A 13,821-nucleotide genomic window follows, 5' to 3' on the forward strand; every position below is an offset into this window, starting at 1 on the left:
TACCTGTTAACAGGCAGTTAAGTGGCTATAATCCTCTTCCCGCCGCTAGGTGTCGGGTCCCTGCGCAAATCGGGGACCCGACTCCCGGGAAGATTGTATGGAGGCGGGATGGGAGCGGGTTTGGGATCCGCTCCTTTTCTTTTTGACTTTCCCAGCAGTCCCACCTCCTCAGGGCTGGTAAAATCCAACCCAATGACTGTGTTGCTGTGTTCTAATTTCTCTACATTGAGCTGCATCTGCCCCCAATCTGTCCATCCTGCTGGCCTATCTATGTCCTTCTGCAGTCTTTAAAGTCCTTGTTGCAATTTTCCAATGTCATTCCCTCAAGATCATTTATGTATGCAGTAAAAGCACCCCAACACAGACCCATGCGGAATATCATTCATCACGTCGTTCTTGTTTATGACACATTCTGCCCTTTGTTTCTGTCTCTATCGATCGAGCCATATTCCCTTTAATTCCATGTACTGTTATCTTTATCATAAGTCTCTTATGTCGTACCTTATCAAATGCATTTTGAAAAGCCATATAAACCACAAAAAGGCACTTATGAAATACTAGGATCTGAACCTCAGTGGCAATACTCATGACTTCTCTCCAGGGCACAGAATTTAAAAAAAAAAACTTCCTGTGTTGTGTAATGGCCAAGTGGAAGTCTCCTTTCGATGCACAGTGGTCAGCTAGACTCCTGGACACACTGTCCAGATGATAAATTGGCAAGTCACTATCCTGAGCAGCTACTTCTTGGGTTGTATGTTTCTTCATACGATACCAATCAAGGATGGGTGACATTCTCACAACTTTTGGGATATGACAGCAGCAGGCGTATAACCTGCTGCTGTGCTGGGGGGTGGCGGGGATGGAACTTCCTCTATGTGCGCACAACTGAAAATTGATTTGACTGCTCTAAGCTCAGAGAATTACCCACCCCCCACCTGCCGGGCGAATTTGGGGAATCCGTTGTGGAATGTTAGCGATATTCTGGATCTGTTGTCTCAAAGCACAGGCATCTGATGGTACTACCCTCTAACTATCTGAAAACTTGGCTGTTTTGCAATTGAACCTCCCTGTGCAGCTGTGCTTGGCTGTGGACTAATGTCACTGCTGGAAAGTAGAGGTGGTGAGGTAGCTGCTTGCTTCTGGCTTCCTGTCAGTAAAAGCCCTTTAAGACCCAGTACGTGGGACATTGCCCCTGAAAGGGCTGAATGTTGGTCTGAAGCACATTTTGTTTCAATTTGAAACAACATTGAGAGGGTTTTAGTTGAAATTATTCTGGGAGGTTATATTCCAGGATTGCCCTACAGGTTTTTATGCCTTTTTCAAGGCCCCCAGTCAACACTGCAACAATGGTTGCCAGGCCATCACAGTTGTCCAGGAAATAATATGGGTCGATAGCTCTGATCTCCGGGCTTCCCCACCCCTTCCCCGTCCTGCCATGGCTTAACTTTCCCTGCACCCACCCCCGCCCCCCCCCCCCCCCCAAGCAAACCCCGATCTCCGGCCTCCCTCCCCCTCCTGCAATGGTTCCTCTTCCCAAACACCCTCTACCCCAAGCTCTGATTTCCGGCCTTCCCTCCTCCTGATTACTGGGGACCGTCCCCAAGGGTCCCTGGCTGCTGTCTCCTGCTGTTGGTTTTCTTGCCCGGCAACTGGCCAGCCGGTAAATTTGATCGGCTGCCAGGTGGAAATGGAAGAAAAAAATTATAATGCGGTTCTGCCATTAAATTCGTCAGGACTTCCGTGTCCCAGGCCTCCACGCGTTCCCAGCCTTTATCGCCCGTGTCCCAGGCCTCCACGCGTTCCCAGCCTTTATCGCCCGTGTCCCAGGCCTCCATGCATTCCCAGCCTTTATCGCCCGTGTCCCAGGCCTCCACGCGTTCCCAGCCTTTATCACCCACCCCCACATATTCCCTGCCACCCCGTAAATATCGGGGCCATTGTCTCAAAGTACAGCTATAGAGAGGAGGATCATGTATGATGTTAAGTTGCAAGTTGTGTGCCCCCCCTTTTGAGTCTGCCAAAGAATTCTTTACAGTAATTTATTATTATATGGCTTTTGTGCTATTTTCAGAAAGGATAGTTGCAATTTGACATTCATTTTGTTGTAATTTCTCTGCCTGAAAAGCTATGGTGATTGCGCTCTTAAAGATTAATCTTTCCTGAATGATGAGAAAGACCACAAAACAAATTTATTTTCTCATCCAAAAGTGAAGAAAAATGACCGTAGAAGCACACTTTTTAACAGAGGACAAATTTAAACATTTTCTTGTTACTCATTCATAAATATAAAAGACTTAGCAATGAATTCCGAGGAGCAACAAGCACTCAGTCACACTGGCCACTCTTCCTATTTTTATCGAAAGAAGGTGGACCCTCCCACCTCTTATGCAGCCCAGCATTGCTTTGCAGTAACCTGTCTGATATTTCTTCTATGGGAACATCTAGTTTAAGGACATACCACAAGGACCCTTGCTCAAATTTTCACACCACTATTTTAATTTTTCTTTAGAAAAAAGATGAAAGAATTGTTTTAATTTTGCCATTTATTTTGTTTGTTATAACATACTTCTTTTATATTAGTTCATATATTCAACATGTAATTGTATACTTTTAGCATCAGAATTCCATATCTTGCAAGATTTTTCATTTATAGTAATCTGCTACTGGTGTACCCTTTGTAAGCTGCTTTCTATCTGGATCTTTCCTCCTTTCTGTGATTTCCATCTTGTAGATAACGCCTGTTAAGAAGCTCCTTTGTCACAGCTGAGCAAAGGACTCTGGCCCCATTCAGAAAAAGCCATAGCTTCAAGGTGCTAATTGCATCAGGGCAAAAACCACATCATTCAGGATTACTGCTATCATCATAATTCTCATTGGATGAAATTACTTTCACTGTCTTCCTCGGAGAGGTCAGAAATGGAGAAATCAGCACACTGCCGGGCCTCTTCTCAGCACATCTTAGTCACACACCAGATGTGGAAAATGGTTGTTGGAATCATTCAGGACATATAAACATTCATTTTGTCAGTGCCACAATGTTACTTCTGCATTTTAACATCCCATTATTAAGCTAACACCATTACATTTCACTCTCAGTAGAAAATATAGTCTTTATATTTTACTTCTGGCAGAAAATACAGCCCATTTCAATTTACAATCAGTGGGCGGAAAAACACAGCCACTACATTCTACTCCTAACAGAAAATATAGCTGTAACTCCAGTGGTATTTTTGCTTTTAAAATTAAAACAGCTAAAGAGTGCAGCAATAATGATGCCATTTGAAAGTGATCGGGACAAGTCAACACAAATAATGCCACACAGTGCTGCCCCCCGATTATCAAAATCCACGACAAGGCCTTGGACAACATGGACCACTTTCCATACCTCGGGAGCCTACTGTCAACAAGGGCAGACGTCGACGACGAAGTCCAACACCGCCTTCAGTGTGCCAGTGCAGCCTTCGGTCGCCTGAGGAAGAGAGTGTTTGAAGACCAGGACCTCAAACCCGGCACTAAGCTCATGGTCTACAGGGCAGCAGTGATACCTGCCCTGCTGTATGCCTCGGAGACATGGACCATGTACAGCAGGCACCTCAAAGCACTGGAGAGGCACCACCAACGCTGCCTCCGCAAGATCCTGCAAATCCATTGGCAGATAGGCGCACCAGCGTCAGTGTTCTTGCTCAGGCCAACATCCCCAGCATCGAAGCTCTGACCACGCTCAATCAGCTCCGATGGACGGGTCACATTGTCCGTGTGATGAAATATGCATTCATCACTCATCTGTATTCTCTGTGTGTGATTGTGCCTGTGACTGTGGTTTAGTTTCAGTTTCATTTCCCTTACCTCAGTTCCATTTCCTCACCTGTATTTTATTGTGTGTAGGGCTCCGCCCATACCTGGCCTCTACTTAAGCAGGCCCAGCGTGTCTCACATCCAGTACAGCCGACCTCTGGATGGGAGACACTTCTCCACTGTGTGTTACCTTCTAAGTTAATAAAAGCCTTGCTTTGTTCAGTTAACATTGAGTCTCGGATTTATTGAGGCACGTCAATTTTATTAACTTATTTTTCAACACAATGGATCAACTCTTGAAACCCGAATGTTTGGATTTGGACCAGCATGCTTCGGACGCATCGGCACGCTTCGGACACTGGTTTAAGTGTATGGAATTCTTCCTGGACAATTCCGCAGCCATCACAGGCGCTACGGACGCTGAAAGTATGAAACTCGGAATCCTGCGGAATTGGGTAAGCCACTGGGTTTACCCCCTCATCCAAGACGCTGACACGTACCCGGCCGCCTGCGACATCTTAAAGGCGCATTACCAGCAGCCTACGAATGAGGTGTATGCTAGGCATCTGCTCGCTACTCGTGCACAGCGACCTGGGGAATCGCTGGATGAGTTCCTAGTCACCCTGAAAACGCTTGGCAAAGACTGCAAGTGCCAAGATGTAAAAGCCGCAGTGTACACTGACGAGCTTGTTCGTGATGCCTTTATCACAGGCCTCAGCTCCACTTACATCCGGCAGAGACTACTGGAGAAAACGGGATTGGACCTGAAACAGGCTGTGGACACAGCGCGATCCCTGGATGTGGCCCAGAGAAACTCGGACGCCTACTCTTCAGCCCGCGCCGCCCACGCCGCCACGTGTGCACCAAGGGCGCCGCCATCTTGGAAGGCACCTTCCCCGCCCGGCAGCCCGACACCGTCGGGGCCCCGCTCTCCCCCCAGAAGCCCTACGACAGCCGCGACGCGTCAGGGCCCCAACTGCTACTTCTGCGGACAGCCGAAACACACCAGAAACCTGTGCCCGGCGAAAGGCACCACCTGCTTCAAGTGCGGTAAGAAGGGGCACTTCGGGAAGGTGTGCAGAGGGAACCCCGCCGGAAAACCCGCCACCGCCGCGTGTGCACCGTGGGAGCGGCCATCTTGGACGCCATCTTGCCCGACCTCGTGGGGTCCGCCATCTTGTGAGCAGACAGCGTGGACGCCATCTTGTCTCGATCAGGGCCCTACAGTGGCATCGGTCACAGTGGACCAGACCAGGCCGAACCCGCTATCCAAATCAATGGTGGACATCGAGGTAAACGGGTGCGGGGTTAAAGGTTTAATTGACAGTGGAAGTACGGAGAGTTTTATCCACCCTGAACTAGCACAACAACTCTCTCTAACGGTGGTCCCTACTCGGGGTACCATCTCTATGGCTGCTAAAACCCAGACATCGACCATTATGGGTTACTGCGCGGTACAATTGTCCGTTAACGGAACTGTATACGATAATTTTAAATTACTAATCATGAAGAATCTATGTGCGAGCGTGATCTTGGGCCTGGATTTCCAGTGCCACCACCAAAGCATCACGCTCAATTACGGTGGGTCCCAGCCGCCCCTCACAGTGTGCGGCCTGGCTACCCTGAAGGTAAAGCCGCCTTCGCTATTCGCGAACCTTACCCCTAACTGCCGGCCAATAGCGACCAAAAGCAGGAGGTACAGCTGGGAGGACAGGCGGTTTATCGCGACCGAGGTAGACAGGCTCCTGAAGGAGCGCATTATTGAACGCAGCAACAGCCCGTGGCGCGCCCAAGTGGTGGTGGTGAGGGGTAGCGAGAAGAAACAGATGGTGATCGACTATAGCCAAACGATCAACAGGTACACCCAACTAGACGCCTACCCGCTACCCCGCATATCAGAAATGGTGAACCAAATCGCCCAATACCGGGTGTTCTCCACCATCGACCTCAAGTCAGCATACCACCAGCTCCCTATCAGACCAGAGGACCGCCCGTACACCGCCTTCGAGGCGAACGGACGCCTCTACCAATTCCTCAGAGTCCCCTTTGGGGTGACGAATGGGGTCTCGGTCTTTCAGAGGGAGATGGACCGCATGGTCGATGACCACCACTTGCAGGCAACCTTCCCCTACCTCGACAACGTCACCATCTGCGGTCACAACCAGCAGGATCACGACTCGAACCTCGAGAGGTTCCTGAAAACCGCACAAAAACTCAACCTCACTTGCAACAAGGACAAGTGCGTTTACAACACCACGCGCCTCTGCATACTAGGCAGCGTGGTGGAGAATGGGGAAATCGGACCAGACCCCGACCGATTGCGCCCCCTACGGGAGCTGCCCCTGCCCAACACTCCCAAAGCCCTGAAAAGGTGCCTGGGGTTATTTTCTTATTATTCCCAATGGGTCCCCAACTACTCCGACAAAGCCCGCCCCCTCTTGAAAGCATCCTCTTTTCCGCTCTCTGCTGAGGCCCACGCCGCCTTCAAAAGCATTAAGCTGGATATTGAGCGGGCCACGCTACAGGCAGTGGAGGAGAACACTCCCTTTCAAGTGGAAAGTGATGCGTCTGACTTTGCCTTGGCGGCCACGCTCAACCAGGCGGGGCGGCCCGTAGCTTTCTTCTCGAGGACCCTCCAAGGGCCCGAGATCAGACACTCCTCCGTGGAAAAGGAGGCCCAAGCCATCGTGGAGGCAGTGCGCCACTGGCGCCACTACCTAGCCGGCAAACGCTTCACCCTACTTACCGACCAGCGGTCGGTAGCGTTTATGTTTAATAATAAACAGAAGGGGAAGATTAAAAATGATAAGATTCTCAGGTGGCGGATCGAGCTCTCCACCTTCGAGTATGACATAATTTACCGGCCAGGGGCCCTTAACGAATCCCCCGACGCCCTCTCACGAGGGATGTGTGCCAGTGCCACCGGGGATCGGCTACAGACCCTCCACAACGACCTCTGCCACCCAGGGGTCACACGGCTGCTCCACTTCATAAAGTCCCGCAACTTACCCTACTCGATTGAGGAAGTTCGGTCTCTGACCAGGAACTGCCGCACTTGCGCTGAGTGCAAGCCTCGGTTCCACCGCCCAGATAGAGCCCACTTAATCAAAGCTACACGGCCCTTTGAGCGGCTCAGCTTAGATTTCAAGGGCCCCCTCCCGTCAGCCGACCGCAATGTTTACTTCCTGAACATTGTGGACGAATACTCCCGTTTCCCATTCGCCTTCCCCTGCCCAGACATGACCAGCGCCACGGTCATTAAATGCCTCAACTGCCTGTTCGGTATGCCGAGCTACATCCACACGGATAGGGGGGCGTCCTTCATGAGCGAAGAGCTACGCCAGTACATGCTGTCCAGGGGGATCGCCACGAGCCGTACCACCAGCTACAACCCCCAGGGTAACGGCCAGGTGGAGCGAGAGAACGGGACAGTATGGAAAGCAGTCACTCTAGCTCTAAGGACCAAGGGCCTCCCTATCTCCCGCTGGCAGGAAGTCCTCCCAGATGTGCTCCATTCGATACGGTCGCTATTGTGTACTGCCACTAATGCCACGCCTCATGAACGAATGTTTGTTTTTCCCCGGAAATCCACCTCAGGCGTATCCATGCCGTCATGGCTCTCCATCCCAGGTCCGGTATTTGTACGAAGGCATGTGAGGGGCCACAAGACGGACCCTCTCGTGGAGTCAGTGCACCTACTCCACGCCAACCCCCAATACGCGTATGTCCGGCACGCCGACGGAAGGGAGGACACCGTGTCCATAAAAGACGTCGCCCCAGCCGGTAACGACAACAACCACAACAACGATCACAGCAACTCTTACCCACCCACTACTCTTTCATCACCCCCGGAAGAACATCGACCAACGGTACCCCCACCAACCACCCCTTCAACAACCCTGGCGGCGCCCCCGGCAGAGACCCAGGAGGCCACCGGGGACACCCAGCCGACACCCGCGGCACCACAACAGCCACGTCGGTCACAGAGGACTATCAAACCCCCGAACAGACTAAATCTATAGAAGGGGTGAATGTGATGAAATATGCCATTCATCACTCATCTGTATTCTCTGTGTGTGATTGTGCCTGTGACTGTGGTTTAGTTTCAGTTTCATTTCCCTTACCTCAGTTCCATTTCCTCACCTGTATTTTATTGTGTGTAGGGCTCCGCCCATACCTGGCCTCTACTTAAGCAGGCCCAGCGTGTCTCACATCCAGTGCAGCCGACCTCTGGATGGGAGACACTTCTCCACTGTGTGTTACCTTCTAAGTTAATAAAAGCCTTGCTTTGTTCAGTTAACATTGAGTCTCGGATTTATTGAGGCACATCAGTCCGCATGTCCGATACGAGACTCCCAAAACAAGCGCTCTACTCGGAGCTCCGGCACGGCAAGAGAGCCCCAGGTGGGCAGAGGAAACGCTTCAAGGACACCCTCAAAGCCTCCTTGAAAAAGTGTAACATCCCCACCGACACCTGGGAATCCCTGGCCCAAGACCGCACAAAGTGGAGGAGAAGCATCCGGGAAGGCGCCGATCGCCTCGAGTCTCTTCGCCGGGAGCAAGCGGAAGCCAAGCGCAGGCAGCGCAAGGAGCGCACATCAACCCAAGCACCCCGCCCACCCGACCTGTGACAAAGACTGTAGGTCCCGCATTGGACTCATCAGTCGCCTGCGAGCTCATTTTTAATGTGGAAGCAAGTCATCCTTGGTTCCGAGGGACTGCCTAAGAAGAAGAAGATTAAACTTAAATGTTTTGTTTATGGGACTGGGGGTAGGCAGGGTGAAACATGTGTTTCATTCATGTCATTAGGAATAGTTGCACAATTTACTTATGTAATGAAGCATCTTCACCCTCACCCCTCACTTCCCCAACATGATCCTTAATTATTTGAATACTACAGGAAACTTTCTGGTATCCGGCACGGACGGGACCGACGTGTTGCTGGTTCATCAACAATTCTGGATAACCGAACGCTATAGTAAAAGATACGGAGCTCAGAGCTCCGTATAAAGCAACAAACCCTGTTGCTTGCTTCAAAACAATGGGCACAAGTTGTAAGCGTCTCTGTAGCTTAGCAACAGCTTCAGCTACACCCTTGCACAGCAACAAATGGAGTAAAAAAAGTAATAAAAGTTATCTGAACCAACTCCTGAATTTTGCCGGTGGATAGAGCGTTCCGGTTAATCGAAAGTTTCCTGTATCAGTATTAAATCTTGGTATTGGAACCAAGAGATTGCACCAAACTTTCAGGCAGTGCATTCCAAATCTTAACAACTTGTTACATATTTTTTTTTCCTCTGATTCTTTTGCCAATTACCTTAAATATGTGTCTTCCACTGGAAAAGGTTTCTCCTTATTTACTTTATCAAAATCCTCCCTCTAATCCTCTATCAAATTTTCCCTTTAACCTACTCTGCTCTAAGGAGAAAAACCTCAGTTTCTCGAGTCTCTCCACGTAACTGAAGTCTTTCATCCCTGGTACCATTCTGGTAAATTTCTTCTGCACACTCTCTGAGGCCTTGACATCCTTCCTAAAATGTGGTGCCCAGAATTGATCACAATACTCCAGCTGGGGCCTAACCAGTGTTTTGTAAAGGTTTAGCATCACTTCCTTGCTTTGTACTCTCTGCCTTTATTTATAAAGCCCAGGATCCCATTTGCCTTTTTAACAGCCTTCCCTTGTCCTGCCACCTTCAGAGACTTGTGCACGTAAACCAACGTTCGCTTTAAGCGGCCGCATAGTGCTCCAGGGAACCCGTGTTATGTTCATTAATAACTAGACATTCTTATTATGAACACAGCTAGCTTTTGCTAGTTACTTTATTGAGCCCATGTGGACTAGGTACAGTATCTGTAGAGGCTTCCATCTTGACTGCTGCCTTGTGGGTAGCCTAGCCTCATGGGTAATGTAGTCTTATACATACAGCTATATACAGCTCTACTGCTCCACCTAGTGTCCACCACAGAATGACATGTTATTGATCACTACACCGTGCAGCCGGCTTTTCAATGTAAACACCACACGTGTGGTATTTTGAATGTCCCGCATAGCCCCTTAAAGGGGTCCAGTGGCAGCAAAAAAAACTAGAGGGAGCATTAACATACACCCCCAGGTCCCTCTGTTCCTGCATCTACTTTAAAATTGTACCATTTAGTTTATATTGCCTCTCCTCATTTTTCCTACCAAAATGAATCACTTCACACTTCTCTACATTGAATTTCATCTGCCATGTGTCTGCCCATTTCACCAGTCTGTGTCCTGAAGTATGTTACTATCCTCCTCACTGTTTACTACATTTCTGAGTTTCATAACAACAAGGTGGGTTTCTGGCAGGACTTGATGAAGGTTATGTAATATTCAAAGTATGTAATGAAACAGTAGCATAATATAATGAATAACCTAGTCTGTACCTCTTCCAAAGTTTTCTCCCACAGAAAAAATGAATTCTGAAAGCACAGCAATCGTCATTATGCTTGTTTTGTGCATCCACTGGTCTTCCCTTGATCGCATAATTGGATAGATGCTGCAGGAATTTGGCCACGAGGTGTGGGTATCTTAATTTTGCAAGATGCTTCTGTTGAGCTCAATAGTTTACAGGAAAACATTTGAAAACCAATTCAATAAAACAAAGATGCTGCAGGAAAGCTGTTTTGTCTGGCTGCTGGAATAGCCGCCTAGAGTCTATTTGCTATCCCTCCTCACTGTTTACTACATTTCTGAGTTTCAAGTCATCTACAAACTTTGAAATTATTCTTTGTATACCCAAGTCCAGGTCATTAATATATATCAAAGGAGCAGTGGTCCCAACATCGGCCCCTGGGGGATATGACACACTTCCCTCCAATCTGAAAAACAACCACTCACCACAACTCTCTGCTTTCTGGTCCTTAGACAAGTACATCTCCACACAGCCACTGTCCCTTTAATCCCATGGGCTTCAGTTTTGCTAACAAGTCTATTATGTGGTACTTTTATCAAACTTCTTTTGAAAGTCCGTACACACATCAACCGCACTACCGTCATCAACCTTTTGCGTTACTTCATCAAAGAACTCGATGAAATTTAGTGAAACCTGATTTGCCTTTAACAAATCCATGCTGGCTTTCATTTATTAGCCCATATTTTTTCCAAATGACAATTAATTTTGTCATGGATTATTGTCTCTAAATGTTTCTCCACCCCCCAACGTTAGGCTGACCAATTTCTGGGTTTATCCCTCTCCCCTTTTTTGATCAAGGGTGTAACATTTGCAATTCTCCAGTCCTCTGGCACCACTCCCATATCTAAGGAGGATTAGAAGATTGTGGTCAGAGCCATCGCAATTTCCATCCTTGCCTCCCTCAGCAACCTCGGATGCATCCCATCCAGACCGGGTGACTTTCCTACTTTGAGCGCTGACAACCTTTTAAGTACATCCTCTTTATCTATATTTATTCCATCTAATTTCTCTACTATTTCCTCCTTTACTGTGACATTGGCAGCATCCTCTTCTTTAGTGAAGATACCTCAGTCATGCCCTCCACCTCCACAAGATCATCTCCTTTTTGATCCCTAATCAGCCACACCCTTCCTTTGACTACCCTTTTACTATTTATATGTTTATAATAGAATTTTTGGGTTCCCTTTTATGCTGTCCACTAATCTATTCTTATACTCTGCCTCTCTTATTTCCTTTCTCAGTTGCCCTCTGTACTTTCTGTATTCAGCTTGGTTCTCTGAATTCTCTCTACTGAATTATGAACCTGACATTTATCATAAGCCTCCTTTTTCTGTTTCATTTTTAATCTCTATATCTTTAGTCATCCAGGGATCTCTAGCTCTGGATGCCCTTTCTTTCCCCCTTGTGAGAATGTGTTTAGTCTGTACCCAAACTATCTCCTTTTTGAAGGCCTCCCGTTGCTCATTTACTATTTTCATAGAATAGTACAGCACAGAAGGAGGCCATTCGGCCCATCGATTCTGCGCCATCTCTTTCGAAGAGCAATCCCGTTAGTCCCACTTCCCCGCTCTTTCCCCATATCCCCGCAATTTTTTCTCCTTCAAATATTTATCCAATTCCCTTTTGAAGGCTATTTTACCTTCCAAAAATTTGATTCCAGTTCATCTGGGCCAGATTTCTTTTCAACTCACTGAAATTAGCCCTCTTCCAGTTGAACAGTTTCACATTTAATTTTCCTTGTCCTTTTCCATAACTGCGCTAAACCTGTTATTGTGATCACTGTTCCCCAAATGCTTCCCCACTGAAATATGCTCCACTTGCCCTGCTTCATTCCCCAGAACCAGATCCAGCAGCATTTCCTTCTTTGTTGACCTAGCAACTAAAGTTACCTTTTCACTGACATTTTCCGAGTCTATATTAGGATAATATCACTATTCTAAAGTTCTTGAATCTTTCTACAATTTTCCTCCTTCCCACTATTTGATGGTCTGTAATATACGCCCAACAGCATCCTCTATTCCTTAAATCTGACCAAATAGATTCTGTCTTTGAACCCTCAACTACATCATCCATTTTAGTGCCATAACAGTATCTTTAATCAATACTGCCACTCCCTATTTTTCCCCCTATCTTTCCTGAATGCATTGAATCCAGGAATATTAAGTGCCCATTCCTCCCCTTGTTTGAGCCATCCCTTTGTTATTGCCACTATATCATAATCACATGTGGCTACTTGTGCCTGATACTCGCCAACCTTATTTATCACGCTCCGTGCATTTATGCACATGCACTCCAACCCCATCTTAGTCTGCCTCGCATCCCCCCACCCACCCCCGTCTGATCCCTCTTATTTCTGAATTACTCTTTATTCTAATGTTTGTCTCTCCCAGTCCTCTGTGCATCTTGTATCTTCTCTCTAATTCTTTATCCTGGTGCCCCTCCCCCTGCCAAATTGGTTTAAACCCTCCCCAATAGCAGCTGTTATCCTCCCCGCAAGAACATTGGTCCCAGCCCTGTTGATGTGCAACCTGCCCATCTTGTACAGGTCCCTCCTGCCCCAGAACTGGCCCCAATGCCCCAGGAAACTGAAGCCCTCCCTCCTGCACCATTTCTCATAACTAGACGGTTACCGGGCGAGGGGTTACAGTTGCAAAAGAGAGACTTGAGAAGTTTCACTGGAGCTAATAAGGTTGAACGGTGACCTGATCGAGATCTTCAATATTAGTAAGGATTTGGGACGTCCAGCGGTCATGAAAGGTGCTATATAAATGCAAGTCTTTTTTTTATTGTTTCTACTGGTTGGTGAGACAGTGACAAGAGGGCACAAACCTAAGATAAAGCACAAAAAATATTCAAAGACAGATTAGCAAAAAATGTCTTTATACAGAAAGCCAAGTCCATAAGTAATTTCAAATGGGAATCAGAAAGATGAGGAATATTGGAGAATGAGCAGGAGAGTTAGATTAGACTATGTTACTCATGAAGAAAAACAGACTTGATGGGCTGAAAGGCCTCTTTCTATGCTGTAAAATGTTGCAGGAGGGACCACACACACTCATTCCATACACGAGTTATTGTCAATAAATTTTAGTTGTAATCTTGAACATGAGCTGTTGTTGGCTAAAGTATAATGGCATTTTCTGGGAAAGCGACATACATGTATTGCGCTGTTTGAAAATAACTAAATGGTGACCTGTAGGCCATATAGACTACCAAACTGTGTAAGGTCATGAACTAATGAACTGGAAAATCTATTTTTCAAGATGTATAACTATTTATTTGAAATATTAAGCAATTTTCTATTGGTATTTTTTACTTTAGATAAAATTGGTAAATTGCTTGACTAAATATTAATTGGATTTAACTTTTTTTTACATAGCAGGGACCTGGCAACAGCTCTATAGCACGAAGCACACCGCGTTCACCCGCAGGTTGGACCAGTCCCCTCACTTCACCAACCAACACAACTCAGAATACTCTACCACCAAGGTAATGTGAACTTAAGAGGTGAGACGCCATTAGTTATTGAAGAATGAGCTAGCAGACTTGTATTTAGGCATCACTTCTAAGAATTTTTGTAGCTCCA

At 47.3% G+C, this 13,821-nt stretch overlaps 1 protein-coding gene across 35 annotated transcripts in view; it reads left to right on the top strand.

The window, feature by feature from the left end:
• Window positions 1-13,821, top strand: part of clasp2 (cytoplasmic linker associated protein 2) — a 453,349-nt gene that overhangs the window by 383,929 nt on the left and 55,599 nt on the right. For all 35 annotated transcript variants that reach the window (XM_085993872.1, XM_085993847.1, XM_085993851.1 and 32 more), the window contains one exon: window positions 13,615-13,724. In XM_085993872.1, the coding sequence (XP_085849998.1) occupies window positions 13,615-13,724 (110 nt within the window). The remainder of the gene's footprint in view (window positions 1-13,614; window positions 13,725-13,821) is intronic.

The sequence above is a fragment of the Somniosus microcephalus genome, chromosome 7, assembly GCF_052327205.1.
Source record: "Somniosus microcephalus isolate GS21.2 chromosome 7, FLI_Smic_1.0, whole genome shotgun sequence".
NCBI classification, from domain to species: domain Eukaryota; kingdom Metazoa; phylum Chordata; class Chondrichthyes; order Squaliformes; family Somniosidae; genus Somniosus; species Somniosus microcephalus.